Source organism: Cervus elaphus, chromosome 8, assembly GCF_910594005.1.
Source record: "Cervus elaphus chromosome 8, mCerEla1.1, whole genome shotgun sequence".
Classification (NCBI taxonomy): Eukaryota; Metazoa; Chordata; class Mammalia; order Artiodactyla; family Cervidae; genus Cervus; species Cervus elaphus.
The window spans coordinates 27,393,508-27,415,491 of record NC_057822.1 but is presented as its reverse complement, the minus strand read 5'-3'; the positions used below and the strand labels follow the sequence as shown (position 1 = coordinate 27,415,491).

General features: G+C 57.8%; 1 protein-coding gene across 7 annotated transcripts; it reads right to left on the bottom strand.

The window, feature by feature from the left end:
- Nucleotides 1–3: 3 nt before the first annotated feature.
- Nucleotides 4–21,979, bottom strand: OBSL1 (obscurin like cytoskeletal adaptor 1). 7 transcript variants are annotated; one of them, XM_043909910.1, is made up of 21 exons: nucleotides 20,683–21,979; nucleotides 18,872–19,141; nucleotides 18,533–18,784; nucleotides 18,065–18,367; nucleotides 17,609–17,905; nucleotides 15,615–15,887; nucleotides 14,219–14,503; nucleotides 13,307–13,579; nucleotides 8,093–8,365; nucleotides 7,038–7,313; nucleotides 6,670–6,957; nucleotides 6,203–6,478; nucleotides 5,338–5,607; nucleotides 4,922–5,194; nucleotides 3,643–3,909; nucleotides 2,829–2,941; nucleotides 2,140–2,296; nucleotides 1,808–1,969; nucleotides 1,417–1,521; nucleotides 844–1,113; nucleotides 4–365 (listed from the first exon to the last, which is right to left on the bottom strand). In XM_043909910.1, exons 1-21 carry the CDS (start codon nucleotides 21,698–21,700, stop codon nucleotides 343–345), a joined length of 5,724 nt encoding a protein of 1,907 aa, XP_043765845.1. In that variant the 5' UTR covers nucleotides 21,701–21,979; the 3' UTR covers nucleotides 4–342. The 7 variants fall into 7 exon arrangements, with proteins under 7 accessions (XP_043765845.1, XP_043765846.1, XP_043765847.1 ...); XM_043909911.1 differs by having other exon boundaries at nucleotides 14,231–14,503; nucleotides 20,683–21,978; XM_043909912.1 differs by lacking the exon at nucleotides 3,643–3,909 and having other exon boundaries at nucleotides 20,683–21,978.
- Between the last annotated feature and the right edge of the window lie 5 nt (nucleotides 21,980–21,984).

Below are 21,984 nucleotides of genomic sequence, written 5' to 3'. Positions count from 1 at the left end.
GGAAAGGAGCTGTACCTTTTTTATTGTCTCCCAAAACCTCGGGTCCCCTCCCTCCCTCCCTCCTCCCAGGGTAAGGGCGTGTGCCCTCCAGGCTATCTGAGGGCACCTGCCTGGCCTGGTTCTGGCCTCCTAGCTACCTGCAGAGGAATGACTGTGAGTGGGGCTGGGGAGACAGTGGGTACCACATTCCTGTCCCCTGGCAGAGCCTCGGTACCCACACAGGAAGAAATGGGCCCTCACCCTCTGACCCACCCCTTCTAGGCCTGTCAGGGCTGAAGCAGGAGAGTGCGGGTGGTCAGTCAGAGGTGGGGCAAGGCAGGCATCTGAAGGGAACGCAGGAATTCAGGTGGAGAGTGGGGCATCTCCTATGTGGAAGAGGAAAGAGATGGACTAGCTCAGAAGCCCTCTGCCCAGGCCAAGGTGGGGCTCGCTGAGATGGGCAGAGAGCAGAAGAGGATGAGGGACAGGTTGGGGGCACAGACCCGGGGCCAGCAGGTTGGAGGGAGAGGAACTTGGGTACAATGGGAGTGTTTGGGAGAGATAAGTGTGGTCCAGAGGTGGGAGGAAGGGAGGAGAAGCTCAGACGGGAAGGGATGTAGCAAGGTGGGAATAGCCTCCCTGAACCAAGTGGTTCCTGTTGACACCCTAGAGCTTCCTCTTCTCAGCCTTGGATGTGTGATCTCCTGCCTCCCCACTCCCCACCTCCAACATATCTCAGAACCAGCTGGCCATCCCAAGTCCTGGAAAACCTGCAGGAGGTGTGTGTCTCAGCCCACCAGCTCCTAGGAGCCCCCTGGCCAGCCGGCTCACCTCATTGACCTGTGCCCAGTCAGCTTTACTCACCCTCTACCAGCAGCCGTGTGTAGGCGCTGTCTTGGCCGGCCTGGCAGCAGTAGGTGCCCTGATCCTCAGGTCGAACGTCATGGATGACCAGGCTGTGGGTGGGGCCGTGGCTGCGCAGCTGATACTTGTCCCCTGGGCACAGCTCGGCCCCTTCCAGCAACCAGCACACCTGACCCCCCGGCCGGGACACTGTCACCTCCAGCACCGCCCGGCGACCGACCAGAACCGTCTTCTCACGAGGGGGCCGGCGGTGCATCTGCAGAGGCAGTGCTGGGGGTGGAGAACGAGGGCTTATTAAGTTAATAGGGACACGCAGGACCCCAGGAGAGACGCATCTTCCCTCCCGCTCTGGCCTCCATTCCTGATCTTAGATCTCTATGCCACCAGCCCATTTCTCTCTACCCTCAACGCAAAGTCTCCTCTTCACCAGGAAACGCACTGCCCTCTGTGACCCGCCCCCAGAGAGTCTCTCGAGGAAGGGGTGGGGAGGCAGGTTTCCTCGGACCAATCGCCAGCCTGCTAGTTCCGGGGGAAACCGTGTTCACTCCTGGTCGTCCTTGCCCCAGTTCTTACCCTCCACCTCCAGTTGAGCCACGGACTGGGCGGGTCCCGCCTGGAAGCGGACCTCACCAGCGTCCTCTGCGCGCAGTTCGCTCAGCACCAGAATGTGTTTCTTCCCTGGGGGTATAGGGGGCGCTAGCGAGGCCGGAGCGGCCTCTGGGGAGGGTGGGGGCATGAAGGTGGGGCCAGAGTAGGTCCCGGAGAGGAACGGGGATGCCGAGGGGGAAGAGGGGGCGGTCCAGGACCCAGGACTCCTGAGCTGGAGGTCAGGGAGAGGCGGAGAGACAGCTTCTGGGGCCGCGGGGCGGGACTCATCTGAGCTGGAGGTGGACCTTAGGGCGGGGTCTGTCTGAGCCGGGTGGGTGGGGCAGCAAGGGGGCCAGAGTGGGTAGAGTCGGCAGACCTTCCTGTCGGATGCGGACGCGGCCTCCGGGTCTCAGCAGGCGGCCTCCGAGCTCCCAGCTCCCAGCTGTCTCGACCTCCGACACGGTGCACTCGAACGTGGCTCCGTCGCCTTCGCGGGCGCTCACGGACCGCAGCTCAGAGAGGACAGACACCTTGCGCTCTGGGGCGGAGCCAGGGGGCGTGAGGAGGGCGGGGCGGAGGGGGTGGTACCAGGCCCCGCCCATGTCACGCCCCCTCCATAGACGCCGCGTCGCAAGTCCCCGGGGCAAGTCCGGTCCGCAGCCCCGGCACCCACAGTAGCGCCCGGCCCGGGCAGCACCTGGTACCCACCGCGCACCACTAGGTGAACGGGCCCAGCTCGGGCCATCCCCACCACGCAGCTGTAGGTCCCTGCATCCAAGGGGCTGCAGCGCCGCAGCTGGAGAAGGCGGCGCGTGCCGAGGGCCTGGAGCCTGAGCCGAGCGCTAGGGGTGAGCGGCTGCCCATCCTAGGGGCGGGGGTTGCAAAGGGTCGCGGTGAAAACTCGGCCGGGAATAAGCGGCCCCGGCCCTGGTAGGCGGCGGCGCCCTCTGTTGATACCAAACACTTTCGAGGCACGCTTATGCTACGGGGTAGGGGCCTCCCGTGCCTTCTGGGCCCCGCCAGGAGTCTCACTGGGACGGTGTCACCCTTTGGGGACATTTGGTCTGAGAAGGGGCGCCACGACGCGGGAAGCTGAGAGTCATGTACCAATCATGTCAGCCATGTGTGTGGATTCTGGAATCAGGGAACCTGGATTCAAATGTGAACTCTGTCTGCCTGGGGCAATACTTCACTCCACTGAACATCAGTCTCCTTAGAGATAACAAGGAGATCATAAGACCTGCCTCATCGGGCTGCTATAAGGTTAGAGGCTTAAATGTAAAGTAAACCTTAGCACATGCCAGGCACATGGCTTACTGAGTAGTAGTTCTTTCTGTTGGGGCATTGTTACTGCTCTCATGATGCTGAGGTGGGCTGGACTGGGGCTGGGCTCTGACCTTTTCCCAGGTGACATCAGCCAAGGCCTGGGAAAGTGCGCACTCGAACGTAGCTGTGTCGCCCTCGGTCACTTCAAGGTCCTGGAGCCCCCGCACAATGGTCACTGGGGCCTCTGGGAGTGGGAGAAGGAGGACGCACTTGGACACAAGGGTCACTGATGGGCACATTTAGACAAGGTCACTTGTCTAGATCAACAGAGGCCACTGGTGAGTGGGAGGCATGCTGGGACAAGGGGTCCAAAGGGGATGCTGGTCAGTGGGGGACACAGTGAGATCAGAGGGGTCAACAGGGCAGGAATGGCCAGCCGGGGATGGGTCACCCCCCAGCCGGGGGTGGTCAGTGGGGGACATGGTGGGGCCAGAGGGGCATGGGAGAGACTGGAGCAGAGATGCCACTGGAGTCACCCATAGGCAGGCATAGTCACACTGGCTGGAATGGACAGGAGACCCTGGCCAGTGAGGGACACCAGGGGTTCAGAGGAGCAATGGGGGGACTCCAGAGTAGATGTGGTCAGTGGGGAACACGCCAGGGCTGTAAGCAAGAGAAGGGGTCACTGAAGCAGAGTTGTCCATGGAGTCACTCTTTGGCACTGCTGAGGCTTAGTGATTAGAGGACCACACTCAGGCAGGCAGGCAGAGCTGCAGCAGGCAGTGGTGGCTAGTGGGCCCACACAGGCAGGGCAGTCACCAGGGCCACACGCGGCGAGTCAGGGCGTCACACTCTGGGAGGGTTAGTGGGGGCCACACGGGTAGTGGGGTCAGCAGAATCACACTGGAGCAGTCAGCAGGCAGGCAGCAGTCCTAGAGGCCACACCTCTCACGGTGAGTCTGGCTGCGCAGCGCAGCGCATCCGCAGTGAAGGAGATGCAGCCCGAGTCAGCCAGGCCCAGGCGGCTGAGGACCAGGTGGTGAGCGTGGCCTTCGGCCTGAATTTGGCACTTGGGCCCCGGTTGCAGCCGGACTCCACCCCGGGCCCATTCCCCAGTCACCCCCTCCTGGGACAGCTCCAGCTGGAAGGTAGCACTGCCCCCCTCGATGACGGTCACATCCTCCAGAGGTCGAAGCACCCTTAGCTGCTTTGCTAGTGGGGGGAGATGGGGAAAGGGGAAAATGAGGCCTCCACATCTGGGCAGGGCTTTTGGGAGCCCCACACACCCCTTGGCTCTGTCTGCTTCTAACCCCTAATCTAGTAAGGCCCTAAGAACAAAGTTCAGAACCAGGGAGCAGGAAGAAGGGAGTGAAACCAGCCAGATGTGGGTGGAGAGAGGGGCTTACTGGGGTTAGGAGAGGGGACACATGAAAGGGGTGATGTGTGGTTGGGGGGGCTGAGGAGTTGGGGTGAGGGGTACTGTGACACTGGAAGGAGCCCAGATTTAAAGTCAGACACATCAGGACTAGACCCCAACTCTGCCACGCAGTTTGCTATGTAACCTTTGGCATACTGCTTGAACTCCCTGGGCCTCAGTTTCCCCAACTGTACTATAGCCATTAGACATGTTAATAGCCGTGAGACATGGGTTTGTTGCGATTGAATGAATGAAATAAATCAGAAAAGAATACACATCACCACCAACCATTTACCAAGTTCTGTGTGGGTATTTCTCATATTATCCTGATTAAGGTTCTCCAAGACCCTTTTTTTAAAGAAAACTTGGCTCAGAGAGGTTAAGTAATTTGCCTGAGGTCATACAGTTGATAGAGGGCTCCATCTTGGGGGTGGGGGGGTGCTACTGCCAACCACCCCTGCTTCTCAGATGGGCTTGTATATCCTGGGGCAGGTGACTGAAGGATAAATATGGCAAGTCTTTCTGGAGTATAATATTTATGTTTATAGCAAAGCCAACTTGGACATATGAAATGGAAACCAAAATCCACAGGGACTTCTACGGTAAATAGAAAACAGTAGAAAAAGAAAAGTTTTGTTTTGGGCAGGCTGCTTTGGGTCACGCTCCTGGGGGTCAGCCAGGGCTGACCTGCCTTGCTGGTGAGGGGCACTTTGGTGTGTGTGGGGGGCGGTCTGAGGGGCCCTGGGCCAGCCAGGAGAGGCTGCCCTGTGGGGAAAGGGAGGCGTTAGGAGAAGACAGGGCACTCACGCCTCACGCTGAGCCGGGCCAGGGTGCGGTCATGGTGGCTCTCGCAGCCGTAGGTGCCCTGGTCGGCCAGCACGACGCCGTGGATGAAGAGGCGGTAGACGTGGCCGTCCTGGGCTGTGGACAGGCGGGAGTCAGGGGGCAGGGGCGCCCCACCTCGCACCCAGCGCACGGCCCCTGCTGCCCCCACACGGCCGGTCTCCACTTCGAGGCACACGTCCTGGCCTTCCTCCGCCCGCACATCCTGCAGCCGCCGCAGGAACAGCAGCTCCGTTTCTGGGCAGGAAGAGAGAGCGGACCATGGAGCCTGGTGGGCCGAACCCTGGCTCCCTCTTCTCAGGGACTGGTCTCCTGCCAGGGCTGGGGCTGGGAGAACAGGTTCGGGAACAGAACTTGTTTCGTCTCCACCAGGACCGAACCTCGAACGTGCAGCCGGGCACTCGTGGACGTGCCCCCGGCCCGGGCAGTCACAGTCCCTGTGTCCTCGAGCCGGCAGCTTCGCACTGTCAGCGTGCGGCTTGACCCATTCTGGGTCATTTCTAGCTGGGGCCCTGGCGTGACAACGACCCCATTGCGCAGCCAAGTGATGTCGGCGTCTGGTGGGGAGACTTCACACCGGAATGTGGCGTCATCCCCCTCGTGGACTGTGAGTGGCGTCAGCTCTGAGACCAGCTTCACCAGCGGGGGTTCTGGGTGGGGGGGACAGGATCAGACAGTGAGGTGGGCTGGGTCTTTCTACTGCCCTCCTCCTCAGCCCCTCTTCATCCCCAGTAACAGGCCCTCATCCCCCAGTTATTAAACAAAATCTTCCCGAGGACCAGCTGTGGGTCAGTCATGAGCTGTTTTAAAGGACAAGATGTCAACTCCCTGCCTGCCACTCCTTACCACCTCGTCTTCATGCTGGCCAGGTACCCACCTCTCTGACTCCCTAATAGTAACAGACTGTTTAGGATGAACCCTGCTGATCTTATGTAACTGTCACAATAGCCCTATAGGACAAACGCTATCCTCCCCCTCGGGACCCGGGGCTCAGACAGTTTAAGTAACTTGCCAGTGTGTTAGACAACTACTGGGAAGGAGATTCGAGATCGGAACCTGGGGGGTTGACTCCAGAGCCCTCTGTCCCTGCTCTTTGAGGATGCCTGGAAAGGGGAGCCCTGAGCCCTCATCCACGGGATAGCTGTGCATGCACTGGTGGGCAGCGAGGTGGGTGGGGGTGAATGGTGGGCATGAGGCCCCTGGTGGGAGGCCGGGGCCCCAGGGGCGTGAGGGGGGCACTGTTACCTTCCACGCTGACGAGGAAGATGCGGCTGTCCTGGGGCGTGTCGCACAGGTACTCCCCAGCGTCCCTGCTCCGTGCCCCCCGCACCCGCAGCACCTGCCTCGCCCCGTCCTGCTCCAGCTGCACCCGCCCCTGGCTGGCCAGGCGCTCCCCGTCCTTGTACCAGCGCACAGGGCCCCCCGGCCCGGAGAGGCGCACGGCCAGCTCTAGATCCCCGCCTGGGGTGCTGCGAACCCTCGTCTGGGCTGCCTCGGGGGCCACCACCCGCATGGGGGGCTCTGTAGGGTCAGGGCCGGGGGTCATTGGGAGGGAATGGCTCAAGGGCTGGGGAGGAGGGTGGTGGGAGGCCAGATGGGGAGAGGGACTGAGAGCCGCGGGGCAGGGGCGGGGGCTGGGTGCACTAGAGAGGGGGAAGACGCGAGGGTTTAGGGGCGAGACTCTCAGGTTTCCTGTCCGGGGCTATACTCACCAGCCACTTGGACGGTGAAGCTGAGGCTGGGGGCCCCGGGCGCTGCCCCACACTGGCAGGTGTAGAGGCCTGCGTGGACCGGGTCTGCAGCCCGGATGCAGAGGACGCGGCGGGGTCCTTCGGCTCGGAGCTCCAGGCCCTCGCCTGCCTGCACCGGCTTCCCGTTATGGCTCCAGAAGACCTGGGCACCAGCTCTGGACAGTTCACAGCTCAGCATCACCGGCTCCCCGGGGGCCACGCAGAGCGGGCCAGGGGCGGCCTCTGGGGCAAGGAACTGGACAGGGGGCTCTGGACAGAGAGCGGGTGTGTCAGCTCAGTGATGCCCCCCGCCCCCGCCTCCCAGACCCGGGCTGGCCAGGAGCACCCACCAGCCAGGCTGACGTTGAAGGTGACGGCTTCATCGCGAGTCTCACACACATACTCCCCGGCGTCCTCCGACTGGGCATGAGGCAAGGTCAGGGTGCGGGTGGGCCCCTCGGCCCCCAGCTGCAGGGCATCCGATGCTTCCACCTCCAGCCCATCCTTGTACCAGCGCACCTGGGACCCAGCCGGGGCCACCTCGCAGCGCAGCTCCACGCGCCCTGGAGCCCTGAACTGCAGGTCCAGGGAGCGGGCTGCTGGGTGCACAATCCTCTCTGGAGGGGCTGGTGGGTGAACAGAGAGAGAGGCAGGTGGGCTCGGCCTCTACCAGCCTGACCACTGGCTTCTCAATCCTCTCCCTTTGCAGAGCAGCTCTTGGGAAATGGTACCACCCACAATCCATGGGCACTTACGTGTGCCAGGTGCCATGCTAAGGACACTACAGTTCTTTTCTCAGCTACGCCTGACACTCCCTATTGCTGGCTTCACTTTATAGATGAGGACCTGAAGCCTCTTTACAGGGAACTGACTTGCCCAGGGTTGCATGGACAGAAAGAGGTAGACCCACACTCACAGATCAATCTAACCCCAAAGCACAGCCCTCCCTACACCCCATTTCCTGTCTCTTTTCCCTGCTTTGCCTCCGATGAACTGATCACCACCTGAAAAACCACCTGTTTCCCTTATTTGCTGTCTGTCTGCTCTCACAAGAAGGCAAGCGCCATAAAGACAGGTTTTCTCTCCTTGGTTCATTACTGAATCCGTCAGCAACAGAACAGTGCGAAGCAGATCAGTGTTTGTTGAATACAAGAATGAATGAGCACTCCTGATTGCTAGGCTCTTTCCACCAGGCCTCTGGCCACTGTCCCAACCTGGTTAAGGCAACTCAGGGCTCTCTGATGCCTGAGAATAAGGAGGCTGGGAGAGGAGGGCAGGCTGGACAGGGGGAAAGCTGTGTGCGGCACGTGGGGGCCCCAAAGGTGCAGGAACTGGGAGGGGTGGGTGTCTGTCCCTCAGCCTCCTGCCTCTCTTCCTCCCCAGGGGGGTCTCAGAGACTGCCCACCTGTGACGGTGACAGTAAAGAAGGCTGAGTCGTCTCCGGCATCGCATACGAACTCGCCCCCATCCTGGGGCTGGGCGGCGGGCAGCACCAGGCGACGGCGGGGCCCGTCGCTCTCCAGCACCAGGGCCTCGCTCTCCTCCACCTCCAGCCCATCCTTGTACCAGCGCACCGGGGCATCCTCCCGAGACAGTGCACACATCAGCACCACACACTCCAAGCTCACGGCCACCAGGGTCACCTCGTCCCGGGGGTACAGGATGCGCACTGGGGGTTCTGCGGAGTGGGGACAACCGTAGCCTGTCACAGACTCACCGTCAGCCTCCCTGGAGCCATCTGGCAGCATGAAGTCCCGGTCGCCCAAATCGTTAAGAGTGATAAAGATAGTAACAGGTCCAAAATCTGTTCTCTGAAATCCCCGGGGCCACAAGTGTTACAGAATCCAGGATGCTTCCAATTCTAGAAATGGTGCATTTATCATATAGCATATACTCCTCCTCAGCCCTCACTGTGGGACCCCCCGTAATCAATCATATTAACATCTCTGCAGTGTAACATATGGAGATACACCCTAAGCAGGATAAGTTAAAACTGCAAATAGCTTCACAGAGTTAAGCTCAGGTTTTACAGAAATAACTTTTAATACCAAACGTACAAAAAGCCTTTGGATTTTAAGTGGGTTTTTTTTGTTGTTGTTTGTTTCAGGATTGTGGATAAGGGATGGCAGATCTTCAATAGTATTGGTAAGTACTTGTATATCGCTTGCTAAAGTTCCAGGACAGTTGTAAGCACTTTACACCCTGATAGCAATCCTAGGGAGTAGGTACTGTTTTATACTCATTTCCCAGACAAAGAAACTGAGGCACAGAGTGGTTAAACAACTTCCTTATGGTCACAGCTGGCTAGACCTACCCTAGGGCAGGAGGAAAAACCATCATTCGATAAAGGGAAGCTCCTTATTGCAAAATTCAAACTTAAATTGAAGAGAGTGGGGAAAACCAGTAGGCCATTCAGGTATGACCTGTATCAAATCCCTTAGGATTATACACTGGAAGTGAGACATAGATTCAAGGGATTAGATCTGATAGACAGAGTGCCTGAAGAACTATGGACAGAGGTTTGCAACATTGTACAGGAGGCAGTGATCAAGACCATCCGCAAGAAAAAGAAATGCAAAAAGGTGAAATGGTTGTCTGAGGAGGCCTTACACATAGCTGAAAAAAGAAGAAAAGCAAAAAGCAAAGGAGAAAAGGAAAGCTATACCCATGTGAATGCAGAGTTCCAAAGAATAGCAAGAGAGATAAGAAAGCCTTCCTCACAGATCAATGCCAAGAAACAGAGGAAAACAACAGAATGGGAAAGACTAGAGATCTCTTCAAGATAATCAGATATACCAAGGGAACTTTTCATGCAAAGATGGGCATAATAAAGGACAGAAATGGTATGGACCTAACAGAAGCAGAAGATATTAAGAAAAGGTGACAAGAATACACAGAAGAAAAATCTTCATGACCCAGATAACCACAATGGTGTGATCATTCACCTAGAGCCAGACATCCTGGAATGCGAAGTTAAGTGGGCCTTAGGAAGCATCACTATGAACAAAGCTAGTGGAGGTGATGGAATTTCAGTTGAGCTATTTCAAATCCTATGTGATGCTATGAAAGTGCTGCACTCCATATGTCAGCAAATTTGGAAAACTCAGCAGTGGCTACAGGACTGGAAAAGGTCAGTTTTCATTCCAATCCAAAGAAAGGCAGTGCCAAAGAATGTTCAAACTACCCCACAATTGCACTCATCTCACACGCTAGCAAAGTAATGCTCAAAATTCTCCAAGCCAGGCTTCAACAGTACGTGAACTGTGAACTTCCAGATGTTCAAGCTGGATTTTGCAAAGGCAGAGGAACTAGAGATAAAATTGCCAACATCTGTTGGATCATAGAAAAAGCAAGAGAGTTCCAGAAAACATATACTTCTGCTTTATTGACTATGCCAAAGCCTTTGACTGTGTGGATCACAACAAACTGTGGAAAATTCTTAAAGAGATGGGAATACCAGACCACCTTACCTGCTTCTTGAGAAATCTGTCTGCAGGTCAAGAAGCAATAGTTAGAACTGGACATGGAACAATAGACTGGTTCAATATTGGGAAAGGAGTATGTCAAAGCTGTATATTGTCACCCTGCTTGTTTAACTTATATGCAGAGTACATCACATGAAATGCCAGGCTGGATAAAGCACAAGCTGGAATCAAGATTGCCAAGAGAAGTATCAATAACCTTATATTTGCAGATGACACCACCCTTATGGCAGGAAGTGAAGAAGAACTGAAGAGCTTCTTGATGAAAGTGAAAGAAGACAGTGAAAAAGTTGGCTTAAAACTCAACATTCAGAAAACTAAGATCATGACATCTGGACCCATCACTTCATGGCAAATAGATGGGAAAACAGTGGAAACAATGACAGATTTTATTTTCTTGGGTTTCAAAATCACTGCAGATAGATGGTGACTGCAGTCATGAAATTAAAAGACACTTGCTCCTTGGAAGAAAAGTTATGACCAACCTAGACAGCATATTAAAAAGCAGAGACATTACTTTGCCGACAAAGGTCTGTCTAGTCAAAGCTATGGTTTTTCCAAAAGTCATGTATGGATGTGACAGTTGGACTATAAAGAAAGCTAAGCACCAAGGAATTGATGCTTTTGAACTGTGGTGTTGGAGAAGACTCTTGAGAGTCCCTTGGACTGCAAGGAGATCCAACCTGTCCATCCTAAAGGAAATCAATCCTGAATATTCATTGGAAGGATTGATGCTGAGGCTGAAACTCCAATACTTTGGCCACCTGATGTGAAGAACTGACTCATTTGAAAAGACCCTGATGCTGGGCAAGATTGAAGGTGGGAGGAGAAGGGGATGCTAGAGGATGAGATGGTTGGATGGTATCACCAACTCGATGGACATGAGTTTGAGCAAGCTCCGGGAGTTGGTGATGGACTGGGAAGCCTGGCGTGCTGCAGTCCATGGGGTCACAAAGAGTCAGACACAACTGAGCGACTGAACTGAACTGACAGACTCTGCCAGCAGTGGTAGGGATTCTAAGCGAAGGCTTGTAGGAAACTCAGTAATGAATTTGCATCTGTGCCTGAGTCCCCTGGGGATGTTAAATGCCGATTCGAGTTCATCTCTAACTGCTCTGGAGTGGTCAGCCTTTCACAGAAAGGAGCCATGTCAATGTGGGAGGTGACCAGGGCATTGAGTGCCTGCCTGCCCAGGAATCTACGCACTTTGGAGGTCTCCAAGAATCCTCTCCAAGACTCAGAAGTGGTACTTCAGCGTTCGGCCCCCTTGTGGCTGGCTGGGGAACTGCTAGCTTCCCAGTCTCGGTCTTTGGAGTGGGGAGTATGGGCAGACATGCCCACCAGTGCACATCCAGCTCTTGCCTCTGCCTCCCTAACCGGGCTTGTTCTCAGAGTCTATAGGATGCAGGTTGGTTCTCTGGGCCTAGCAGCGCCATGAGATGTCGGAGTGTGGCTGCCTGAGTGGAGGGGGAGGTGATGGAGGCAGGGGAGTGAGGATGGCATGCAGCCATGGGACTGGGGAGCCTGCACGGCTGTGCAGCTTGGCATTGGACCTGATTCTCCTGGTCCGCAGCCAAGGTGGTGTGTTGTGCGAACTTCCCAGGAAGAATCTGGTGTTTTGTGGGGAGGCCAATTATGGGCTGGAATGTGTGTGTCTGCAGCCACGATGTCTGGCCAGGGCTTGGGCTGGGAAAGGTTGAAGGGACCCACTACAGGACAGAATATGTGCAGAAAGGTCTTTTTCGGTTTTGTGGCTTGTGTGTTTCAGGCTGTCCTGTCTGGGGTGCAGGGAGTTGGGGGGCCCTAAGTAGCTCAAATCTAGGCTGAAGCCTTGTTTCTAGAGCAGGGCAGTGGGGAGGGCAACCAGAAGGTTTCGGCATCAGGATGGTCACTCCAGTGCAGCCGGTGGGTTCTTCGGTGCCACCCAGAGCCGCCTGGGTTTTACACTCCCTGCCCCGCTCAGGTACACACTGGGATCGGCGCTATGAGCTGCAGCCCCAAAGTTTCTGGCAATGAACCATCACTTCCATAATCATCCTGTGCCTTCCTGCTTTGAACATTCACCTCTGACTTTCAGTCCAAACCCAGACCCCCACTTAGCTAACTCAGCCCCTGCTCCAAATATCTGTTCTGAAGCCACTTCCTGCCTGCTAGCCAACCAGGTTAGCAGCCCCCAGCCCTGAGCTCTCACTGCACCTTACTGCGACACTCCCTCTAAGACTTAAGGTGTCTGGCTTTCCTGCCAGGATATGCACTCCTGCGTAGGATGCACGTGTGTCTGTGAGCTACCGAGGGTCCAGAGCCTGGCCCAGGACTGGCTCCTGCGGGTGGCACGGTGACTCTCCCCGAGGCCCTCCCTGACCACCTGTCGGGCTCTCTTGAGCCCCCATCCCTCCACAGCACTTGTCACGAAGTGTCACCGTACATTTATTTGCGTGTTTATTGGTTAAACACAGGGGTCGCAAACTCAAATGCCCACGGGGGCCAGGCTGAAGCAGTCTAGGAAGGGGAGCAAAAAAGAACAGTGGGGGGTGGGGGTGGGTGTGAGACAGAGGAATGTGGGCCCCGAATTATGGGGGCAGCTGCTACTCAGCGCCAGCTGTTCGTCGCCAAGGGGGGAAGCGGGACCAGAGGCGCCGGGTCTTCGGCTTTTTCAAGAGGATGCATAACTCCGGGTTGTTATTGGAACTGTCCTGACTTTGGTATGACTCTGCAGGCCAAACACAATACACCTGTGGGCTGTATGGAGCCCAAGGGACTGCCGGTTTGCGACCCCTGGTTAACAGCTGCACCCTCCGCCCAGCTAGACCGGCAGCTGTCTGAGAGCAGGGACCTTATCTGCAATAAGCATCAGCGACCCACAGCACCTAGCCCAGTGCCTGACACATATAAAGTGCTCAGTAAGTGAGCTGGTGGAGCACAGCTATTCCCGGCCTTAGGCGCCAGGGAGGAGCCTGCTTCCTCCAACAGGGACCCTGGGGTCTTCTGGGCAGGGACCACCCCCCCGCCACCACCAGTTCATGCACCCGAAGCCCCCCTCCCCCTCCCCAATGTGCTAGCTAGGGGCTATGTGGCCAGCTCCCCGAGGGCTCAGGGCTGTCCTCTGGTGACCCCGGGGGCGGGGGGTGGGCCCACACCTGTGACGGTGACCGTGAACGAGGCGGATTCGTCATCGATTTCACACAAGTACTCGCCCGAGTCTTCGAGCTGAACGGCGGGCAGCACCAGGCGGCGCACCGTGTCCTCCTTCTGCAGGAGCAGCGCGGGACTCTCCACCACCTCCTCGCCATCCTTGGTCCAGCGCACCTCGGCCCAGGGCCGGCACAGCTCGCAGGTCAGCACCACACGCTCCAGGCGCACGGCCGCCACGTACACCTTGCCGCTGGGGTACACGATCCACGAGGAGACGTCTGCAGGACACGACACAGCTGTGGCTGGGCATCTGGGGCTGGGGCCGAGGTGCCCAGCCACCTTGCCCGGTTCACGCCTGTTTCCTACTCCCAGAAGGTGGGCTGCATGCTGAAGAAGAGGGTCTTCCCTTGGACCAGGGCTCACAGCGGCTCAGACGGTTACTCACAGCTAGAGACACGACCACGGTCCCCAAAGCACAGCAGGGGCGTGGTGGCACAGTGGGGACCGTGGTGTCAGCCTTACCTGTGGAAACTCTCTCCATTCTCTGGGTGGGGACAGGGCTATACGAAGGGTGAGGTTGGGGAGAGGAGGGCTGGGTGCCCAGATGGAGCTGGGATCTCCCACAGGAGACCTTTGACCTCTCTAGGGCTTGGGTCTCCTCACCCCACTACCATCCCTAAGGCTCCCCTTGGAGGGCCTTCAGGAGCACAGAGAAGGCGGGCTTCCTTGTGCCATGTAGCTATGACTAGTGCGCTTATGACAATGCATTTTCTGCAGTGGCTGAACCTCAGCATGCAGACCATGGGTTGGGGGTAAGGGTGGGGTGTGATCAGCTGGGGGGGTTAGGAATGGTAGCCCAGAAGTGTGCCGGCTGTTCAGGAGGGAGCAGGGCACAGCTGCCCCATCCCGTGGCCCGCCTGGAGCCCCACCTGTGATGGTCACAGTGAAGTAGGCGCGCTCGTCCCCAGCGACGCACTGGAACTCGCCCCCGACAGAAGGCTGGGCGGAGGGCAGCACGAGGCGGCGGTGGGGCCCTTCACTCTCCAGCAGCACGAAGTCGCTCTCCTCCACCTCCTGCCCGTCCTTGTACCAGTGCACGGGGGCGTCCTCCCGGTCCACCTCACAGGTCAGCATGACGCACTCGGAGGTGATGGCGTGCACAAACACGTGCTCCCGGGGGGCCACGATGTGCACTGGGGGGTCTGGGGGAGCAGAGATGGGGTCACACCGACACCCACACCCGGAACACCTGAGTCCATGGTGGCTGGGAGGAGGGCGGGTTCTGGGGCAATGACGTGGAGTACTCAGGGCGTGGTGGGTGAGGAGTCACAGGTCAGTATCGCCGATCCTGCGGACAGGCCTGTGAGTCCCCAGAGGATCCTAGGGTGCTGGGTGGGGACACAGAGGGCCTTTGTCTAGGCTGAGAGGAGATCACTGCTTGCTGCTGCTTTTACCAGGAAGTCCCTGGTGCATTGACCCCAGGACAGGGAGGAGGTGGGAGATGGGAATGATTCAGTGTTGTCACCTTGGTGTAACACCACCTACAGGTAGTGAGCTCCCCGTCACAGGGCACAGGGGCAGAGGACCTTCTGGCAATGGGGATGTAACAGGATTTCCACTCAAGTGAGAAGACTGAGCTGGTTCAATGGTTCCAGAGTTGTCCTCCTAGAGTGGATCTCAAAGCTCTGTCCTGGATATTCTGGCTCTGGAGGCCTGGGGTGGGGGTGGGGGGTGGGGAGGGGCTATGCACTAATAACAGGTTTCCAGGGTGTCTCTGAAGCAGCCAGAACATAGACTGGCTTCCAAGAACCTCTGGACCACTGCACCTAAAGCTTTCCTTTGACCCTGACCTCCTGCAGCACGGAATAAGCAGTCCTGGGTGTGAACCCAGATAGCATAGTTGCTGGCTGTGTGATTGTGAGCAAGTTGCATAACCTCTCTGAGTCTCAGCTACTTCATCCGTGAATGGAGATATACTGGCTCTCACGTAGCCTTGAATGTTGAATGAAAGTGTACATTTCAAGTATCCAGCACAGGGCTTGGCTAGCAGGTGCCTAACAAATGTTAGCTCCCACCTCCCCTGCCCTTCACTGATCTGAGGTCCCCTCACATCCCTCCCAGCAGAGGGTACATGAGGGCCAAGTGTGCTGGAGGGTAGTGTTGGGGCAGCGTGATCTGCAAACATGTCCCCTGGCCCCCCAGGCCCTCCCTGGAAGGGACCCTCAAGCGGGCAGAGCAGGGGGTGGGGTAGGATGGGCATAGCCCCCTGGGTCAGCCTCAGCTAGGAGAGCCTAGGCCGCCTCAGTCCCTGACCTTGGACGGTGACGATGAAGAAGGCTGAGACGCCTTCCGTCCTGCACTCGAATTCGCCGCTGTCCTGGACCTGGGCCTCGGGCAGGATCAGGCGGTGTTTGCGCCCGTCCATCTTCACCACCAGTGACTCGCTCTCCTCCACCTGCTGCCCATCCTTGTACCAGCTCGCTGGGAAGTCCACCCGCGAGAGCTCACAGGTCAGTACCACCCGATCCGAGGTCGTGAAGGTCAGCGACACCTTGTCCTGGGGGCTCAGGATGTGCACAGGGCTCTCTGCGTGCGGAGAGGTGTGGTCATGGGTAGCGCCCTGGTCGTGCTCTGCTTACCCAGTGAGCACCCCACTGCAGGGCACGTGCTGGGGGAGGGGGCTGGGCACATCAGGCCAGACGACTGTCGTGATGCATTTGTTGGTTTTAAAAATTCGTTTTGCACTTACACACCAACTCTCAAGAGCAGTGGTTTTAGTGTGCATAAGAATTCCCAGAGAGCCTGCTAAAAATGCGGATTCCTAGGCTTTGCCCCCCCACCCCCACCCCCCGTCCCAGCATGCAAGGGTCAAAGAATCTGCATTATAAACCAGCCCTCAGCATGACTCTGATGTTGGTGAAAGTATTAGTCATTCAGCCTTGTCTGATTCTTTGCAACCCCATGGACTTCTCCAGGAAAGAATGCTGGAGTGGATTGCCATTCCCCTCTCCAAGGGAGCTTCCTGACCCTTCCTGACCTGATCGAATCCAGGTCTCCAGTATTGCAGGCAGATTCTTTACCGCCTGAATCACCAGGGAAGCCCAATGTTAGTGAAAGAAAGTGAAAATATTAGTTGCTCAGTTGTGTGTCTGGCTCTTTGAGACCCCATGGACTGTAGCTTGCCAGGCTAATCTGTCCACAGAATTCTCCAGGCAAGAAGGATTGGGTTGCTATTTCTTTCTGCAGGAGTTCTTCCCAACCTAGGGATTGAACCCAGGTCTCCTGCATTGCAGGTAGATTCTTTACCATCTGAACCTGGGTTGTATTTTAGTAATGCTGCTCTCTTTGTGGTTATTTCTTACTTTGTCCTCCTCCTGGGCTGCTGCCGGCTAACTGCCTCCAGGTCCTGTGCGTGGACACTGAGGAATTCCATGACTGGCCTTATAAATTCCAGCAATGGTGCAATAGCAAATGCCAGTGCGTTCCCTGAACTTTCAGACTCCTGCCAAGAACTGTCATCCTCAGGGAGGCCTCATTCCCTCTCCTCTCCTCTTTCCTCAGGGTGGCAGAGTGCGATACTGAAGCCGGACCTCCTGCATTCATAATCCGGCACTAGCACTCATCAGTTTTGTGATTTTGGTCAAGTCACTGAACCTGTGTCTGTTTCCCTAATCTGTAAAATGGTATGACAAAAAACACATCCTGCAGGGCTGTTGAGAGGTCTGTGCTAATTAATACATGTAAAGCAATTAGGATTGTGCCTGGCACACAGGAAGTGACTCCGATAGTGTTAGCCATCACACACTAGGGCAGGAAATGGTCAGGGACTAGGGGCCAAGGTCTGTGTCTTTAAGATGACAAACATGACAGAATTCTGCAAACCACAAAGTACCCCTAGAGAATTTGGATATGAGGCTGGTGAAGATAACAAGGGGTCTCCTATACGGGCTTCTCTGGTGGCTCAGACGGTAAAGAATTGGCCTGCAATGCACGAGACCGAGGTTTGATCCCTGGGTTGGGAAGATCCCCTGGAGGAAAGAATGGCAGCCCACACCAGTATTCTTGCCTGGAGAATCCCCATGGACAGAGGAGCCTGTCAGGGTCGCAGAGAGTCAGACACGACTAAGCGACTAAGCACGGGTTGAAACTGGACTTCTGGATCCCTGAGTGCTCTATCTGAGCTCACCTGGGATGCTCCTGGTTCCTGGCCCAGATGTGAGAAGCACGAATAGCGGGTGCCTCATTTTGCTAACAGGACTTCTATGTCTTGACCCTGTCTGCCCACTGTGGTCCCCACCAGCACCAACCTTGGATGGTGAGGGCTGCCGAGTCCTGCACACCGGGGCAGCTGAAGCCGATCAGGGCGCCGCTGTCCTGATGCCGGACGGCCTGCAGGATGAGCCTGTGCTGCAGGCCATGCTGTTCCATCCGGTACCGCAGGGGCCCGGGCCCCACCTGGCCCTCTGGCTCCTTACTCTTGAGCTCCTCCCCGTTAAGGAACCAGGTGCCCTGGATGACGGTGGAGAGATCCAGGGAGAAGATGGCGTCTTCCCCGTCATACACCTGCACGTCCTCCAGACCAGCCACCAGGCGAGCTGTGGGCACTGAGTTTGGACAGAGCACAGCTATGAGAACCAGGGGGTGGGCAGAGGCTGGCAGGCAGACAGCATGTAACAGAGAGACGGGGAAGGGAGGAAGGGTGACGGGGAGGGCGCGACTTCAGGTACAGCCGCTGACAGCCTGGGCTGACAGGACCGACTCACCCAGGTGAGCAGACCCGTGGAACACCACGTGGGGGCTGCGGCCGTGTTCGCTGACGGTGCAGACTCGGAAGCGGTAGTCGCCCTCGGTCGGCACGCAGTCCCCGGGCACCTCCACGGCCCCAGCTTTCTCAATGCTGAAGCACTGGACCCAGTCTTCCGAGCCCACCTCCTGCCGCTCCAGCCGGTAGATGAAGGGGGTCTCGGGGGTGGGGTCTGGAGGCTTCCAGGTGAGCAGGACTGTGTTCCTGTGGCCCTTGAACATCTCGGCCAACAGCGGGGGTCCCGGGGGATTATGCTTGACGCCTGAGACAGAGGCAGGGTTTGCATCCGAGCCCTGTTCCAGCCTCCCACAGCCCTGCGACCTAAAGTCGACTTTGTCAACCCAGACTCTGTCATCTGGTCACCATCCTACCCTGACCGTCATGTCCAGCCCTTGAGGAGGCTGCCTAGGGGCTTTGGGGCCCTCACATTTGACTCTGAGCAGAGTGGTGGTCCGGGAGTTGCCGAGACTGAAGGTGACCTCCCCGGCATCTTCTCGGGTGACCCCTGGAAGGACCAGGGCGTGCATGTGGCCCGAGCTGCTCTGGCAGGTGGCCGGCAGGTCCTCCCCGTCGCGGCTCCAGCGTCCCTCCACCCCAGCCTCGCGAGTCTCCACCAGCAGCACCGCGTTTTCGCCCTCAAAAACGTCGAGCTTCCGGGGCAGCCGCTTCAGGATCGGCCCTGAGACAAGGATGGGATATTATCAGCCCGCGGTCTGGGTACCGGACTGCCTCGGTCTCGGCCTCCCCCCGCCACCGGCCAGCCGACCTTTGACCGTCACGTTGGCCACGGTGCGCACCCGGCCGCGCATCTCGCACAGGTAGACGCCGTCGTCGTCCGCCTTCAGCCTGTGGATGATGAGGCGGCGGACCGTGCCCTCCTCGATTTGCTCGTACTTGCGGCAGGGTAGCAGCCGCTGGTCCTCGCGGAACCAGGCGGTGGGAATGCGCGAGTTGGGGACTTTACACTCCAGCACCGCAATTCCATGCTCCCGGCCCTCCACGTCCTGCAGCGGCCTCGAGAAGCGGAGGCGGGGCTCTGTGGAGAAGGTAGAGACCAGAGAGGGTTCTGGAGAGGGCCCTGACCGGGAGAAAGACCCTCCTCCGTAACCCACTGCCTAAACCCACGGTAGCTCGGGCCATTTGCTCTTCTCCCAGAGCTAGAGGTGTTGTATAATCAGAGAAACCCTCAGAAAGGAAGTCAGACGACCCGAATTCTAGTTGACCCTAACACATCACCTTGACCAAGGCCATCTTGGGCTTAGATGTTGGGCTGCAGTTTCTTTATTTTTAAAGCAGAGAAAGGGATGAAAGGGCTTGGGGCTGTATCAGGGATTTTCAAAATATTCCGTGGGGCCCCTCATGGGCGCCACACACAATTCTACAAGGGTTTGAGTTGAACTTCATTTTGAAAGTACTTCAACCATTTTTAAAACTGCATTTTACAAAAAGAAAGCATGATGACAGAAACCGCCAGTGGGGTCACTCAGGCTGCCAGGGGAGCACGTCTGTCTTGTCACTTGGCTCTGGGAATCTTGGCCTTCGTCCTGGGCTTTTCTGTCCTCAGGGGGTGAGAGTTCAGCTCTGCCTGGCCGGTTTGTGCACATCAAACTGTACCCAAGAGGCCACCACCCGTGGTACAGGTGCCACATGCTTGACTGCGTGCCAGGCCGGACTCGGAAGATTTGCCAACTATTTTTCCTCTGAGGGAAAGAGTTGGGTAATAACTAGTGAAGGTATTATGCCATGAGTTGTGATGAACTCCTATTATAGGCAGCTTTAACTTCCAATGTGAATTTGGTGTGTTTTTCACCCCTGACTTTTCTATTTATGAGCAATGTAAGCGTTTATTTACCATTGGAGGCTCAACTTTGAAATATAAAATTTCCTCTCCTTCACCTTCTTCCTCTTGCAAACCTGGAGAGCAGTCTGATGACAGAATAGTCAAAAATTGGGGGGCATTTCTTTTGCCCTCAAGTTTTCTCCCTTTGGTGTGAATCAGTAGTTTGTCAGTGTGACACCTGAAGCTACGCTTTCCCCATGGGCTCAAAAGCTAGACCCAGTTATGAATGGTTAAAATGTGTGTGCTTAATAAGACAGATCCCTTGTTCTCATTGACTGACTTTATAAATATATGTTACAAATTTGGATTTAGAAATTTACACCCATAAAACAATCCTTTTATATAATATACGGGGCCCCCAATGGGGTTTCCATTGGGGGATGGGTGATGAAATAACAAAGAGGCTGAAAAACACTGAACTACCAGAGTTGTAGGCCCCTCTGGGTCAATCATTCAATCACTCCTTAAAGCCCTTTATGGAAGAGTGGTTTTCCACCATCTGCCTCAGAATCATTTGGAGAGCTTGCTAAGAAGTTCCTGGAGCAGGTACCTTGGAGACGTCCTAAACCCGAATCCCTGGGGGATGGGAGGGAGGTAGGTGGGAAATGGCATTTTAATATTCAGCCTCCCTTACTCCTCGCTGCCTTCTAGGCACTGAGTGGGGCTGGAGTTAGGGGGGTCAGGGAGGGCGCTGGAGGCCCCTCCCAGGCCCCGGCCGCCCGGGGGCGCCGTGGTACCTTTCACGTGCAGCTGCACGGCACTCAGCGTCTGGCCTGCCGAATTGCGCGCGGCGCACACGTAGAGCCCGCGGTCCTTGGCCTGGCAATATAGCACCTTGAGCACAAAGCCGCCGTCTCGGTCGCGGTACATGAGGCGGCGGCGATCGGGGAGCAGCGGGCGGCCCTCCCAGTGCCATTCGATCTCGGGCTCCGGCTTGCCCATCACGTAGCAGCGGAACTTGGCGTGCTTGCCCTCGTTCACCCAGAAGGTCTTGGGCGCGCACTTGAGCGGCTCCACCACGGGCGTGGGGGCCTCGTCGGGGTCCTCGGGCGGGCTCTCGGGGGGCTGCTGCACCTGCAGGAGCGCCCCGGCCCGCGCGTGGCCGTGCGCGTTGCGGGCGTGGCACACGTAGACGCCCGAGTCGGGCAGCCGAGCCGCCAGGATGCGAAGCGCCAGGCTCGCGCCCGCGCCCGCGCGACCCTCGACGCGGCCCGGCTCGAGTGAGAAGTGGCTGCTGTCCCACACTTCGTCCAGCGCCATCCCATCCTTCTCCCAGTAGAGCGTGGGCGCGGGGAGGCCCCCCACCTGGCACTCTAGCACCACCTCCGCCCCCCGCAGCACCCACTGGGACCGGGGCCCCGTCAGGAACACCGGGGCGCCCTCCCCGGCTCCGGGCGGCGGCAGCGGGCGCTCGGCGAGCTGGGGCTCGGGCTCGGGGGCCGGAGGCTCCAGCACGGTGACGGCGGCCGCCGCGTAGGCCTCTCCGGCCGAGTTGCGGGCGCGGCACACGTAGACCCCAGCGTCGGTGGGCAGGGCGCCGCTCAGCAGCAGGCAGTGCTCGGCGCCGTCCACCGGGAAGCTCAGGCGATCGGAGGCCGCCAGCTGCTGCCCGCCCTTCTCCCACACGACAATGGGCGGCGGCTCCCCCAGCACCACGCACTTGAGCTCGGCCTCCGCGCCACTTACCACCCGCACGGGCCGCGGGAAGCGCAGGAAGCACGGAGGGCTCCCCTGATCCCCCGAGCCCGCCTTCATCGCGGCGGCGCAAGGGCAGGCCGCGAGCGGCGGCGGGAGCCTGGGAGGCGGGGCGCGTCCGGGGACTGGGCGCCGGGACCCGCGGGGCTCTCTGCTGGCCGCCCGCTCGCGGCTCGCCTCCTTACCCTCCGCCCGGAGCTGCGGCTCTGCGGCGGCGGCGGCGGCGGCGGCAGCGATTCTCGGGCCGGGGGCCCAGGGCTCGGGGGGAGTCCTTCCTGTTTGCCTCACCAGCGAGGGGCCCCGCAGCCTCCCCTGCCTGCGGCCTGGCTTCCTGCTCCGGAGAG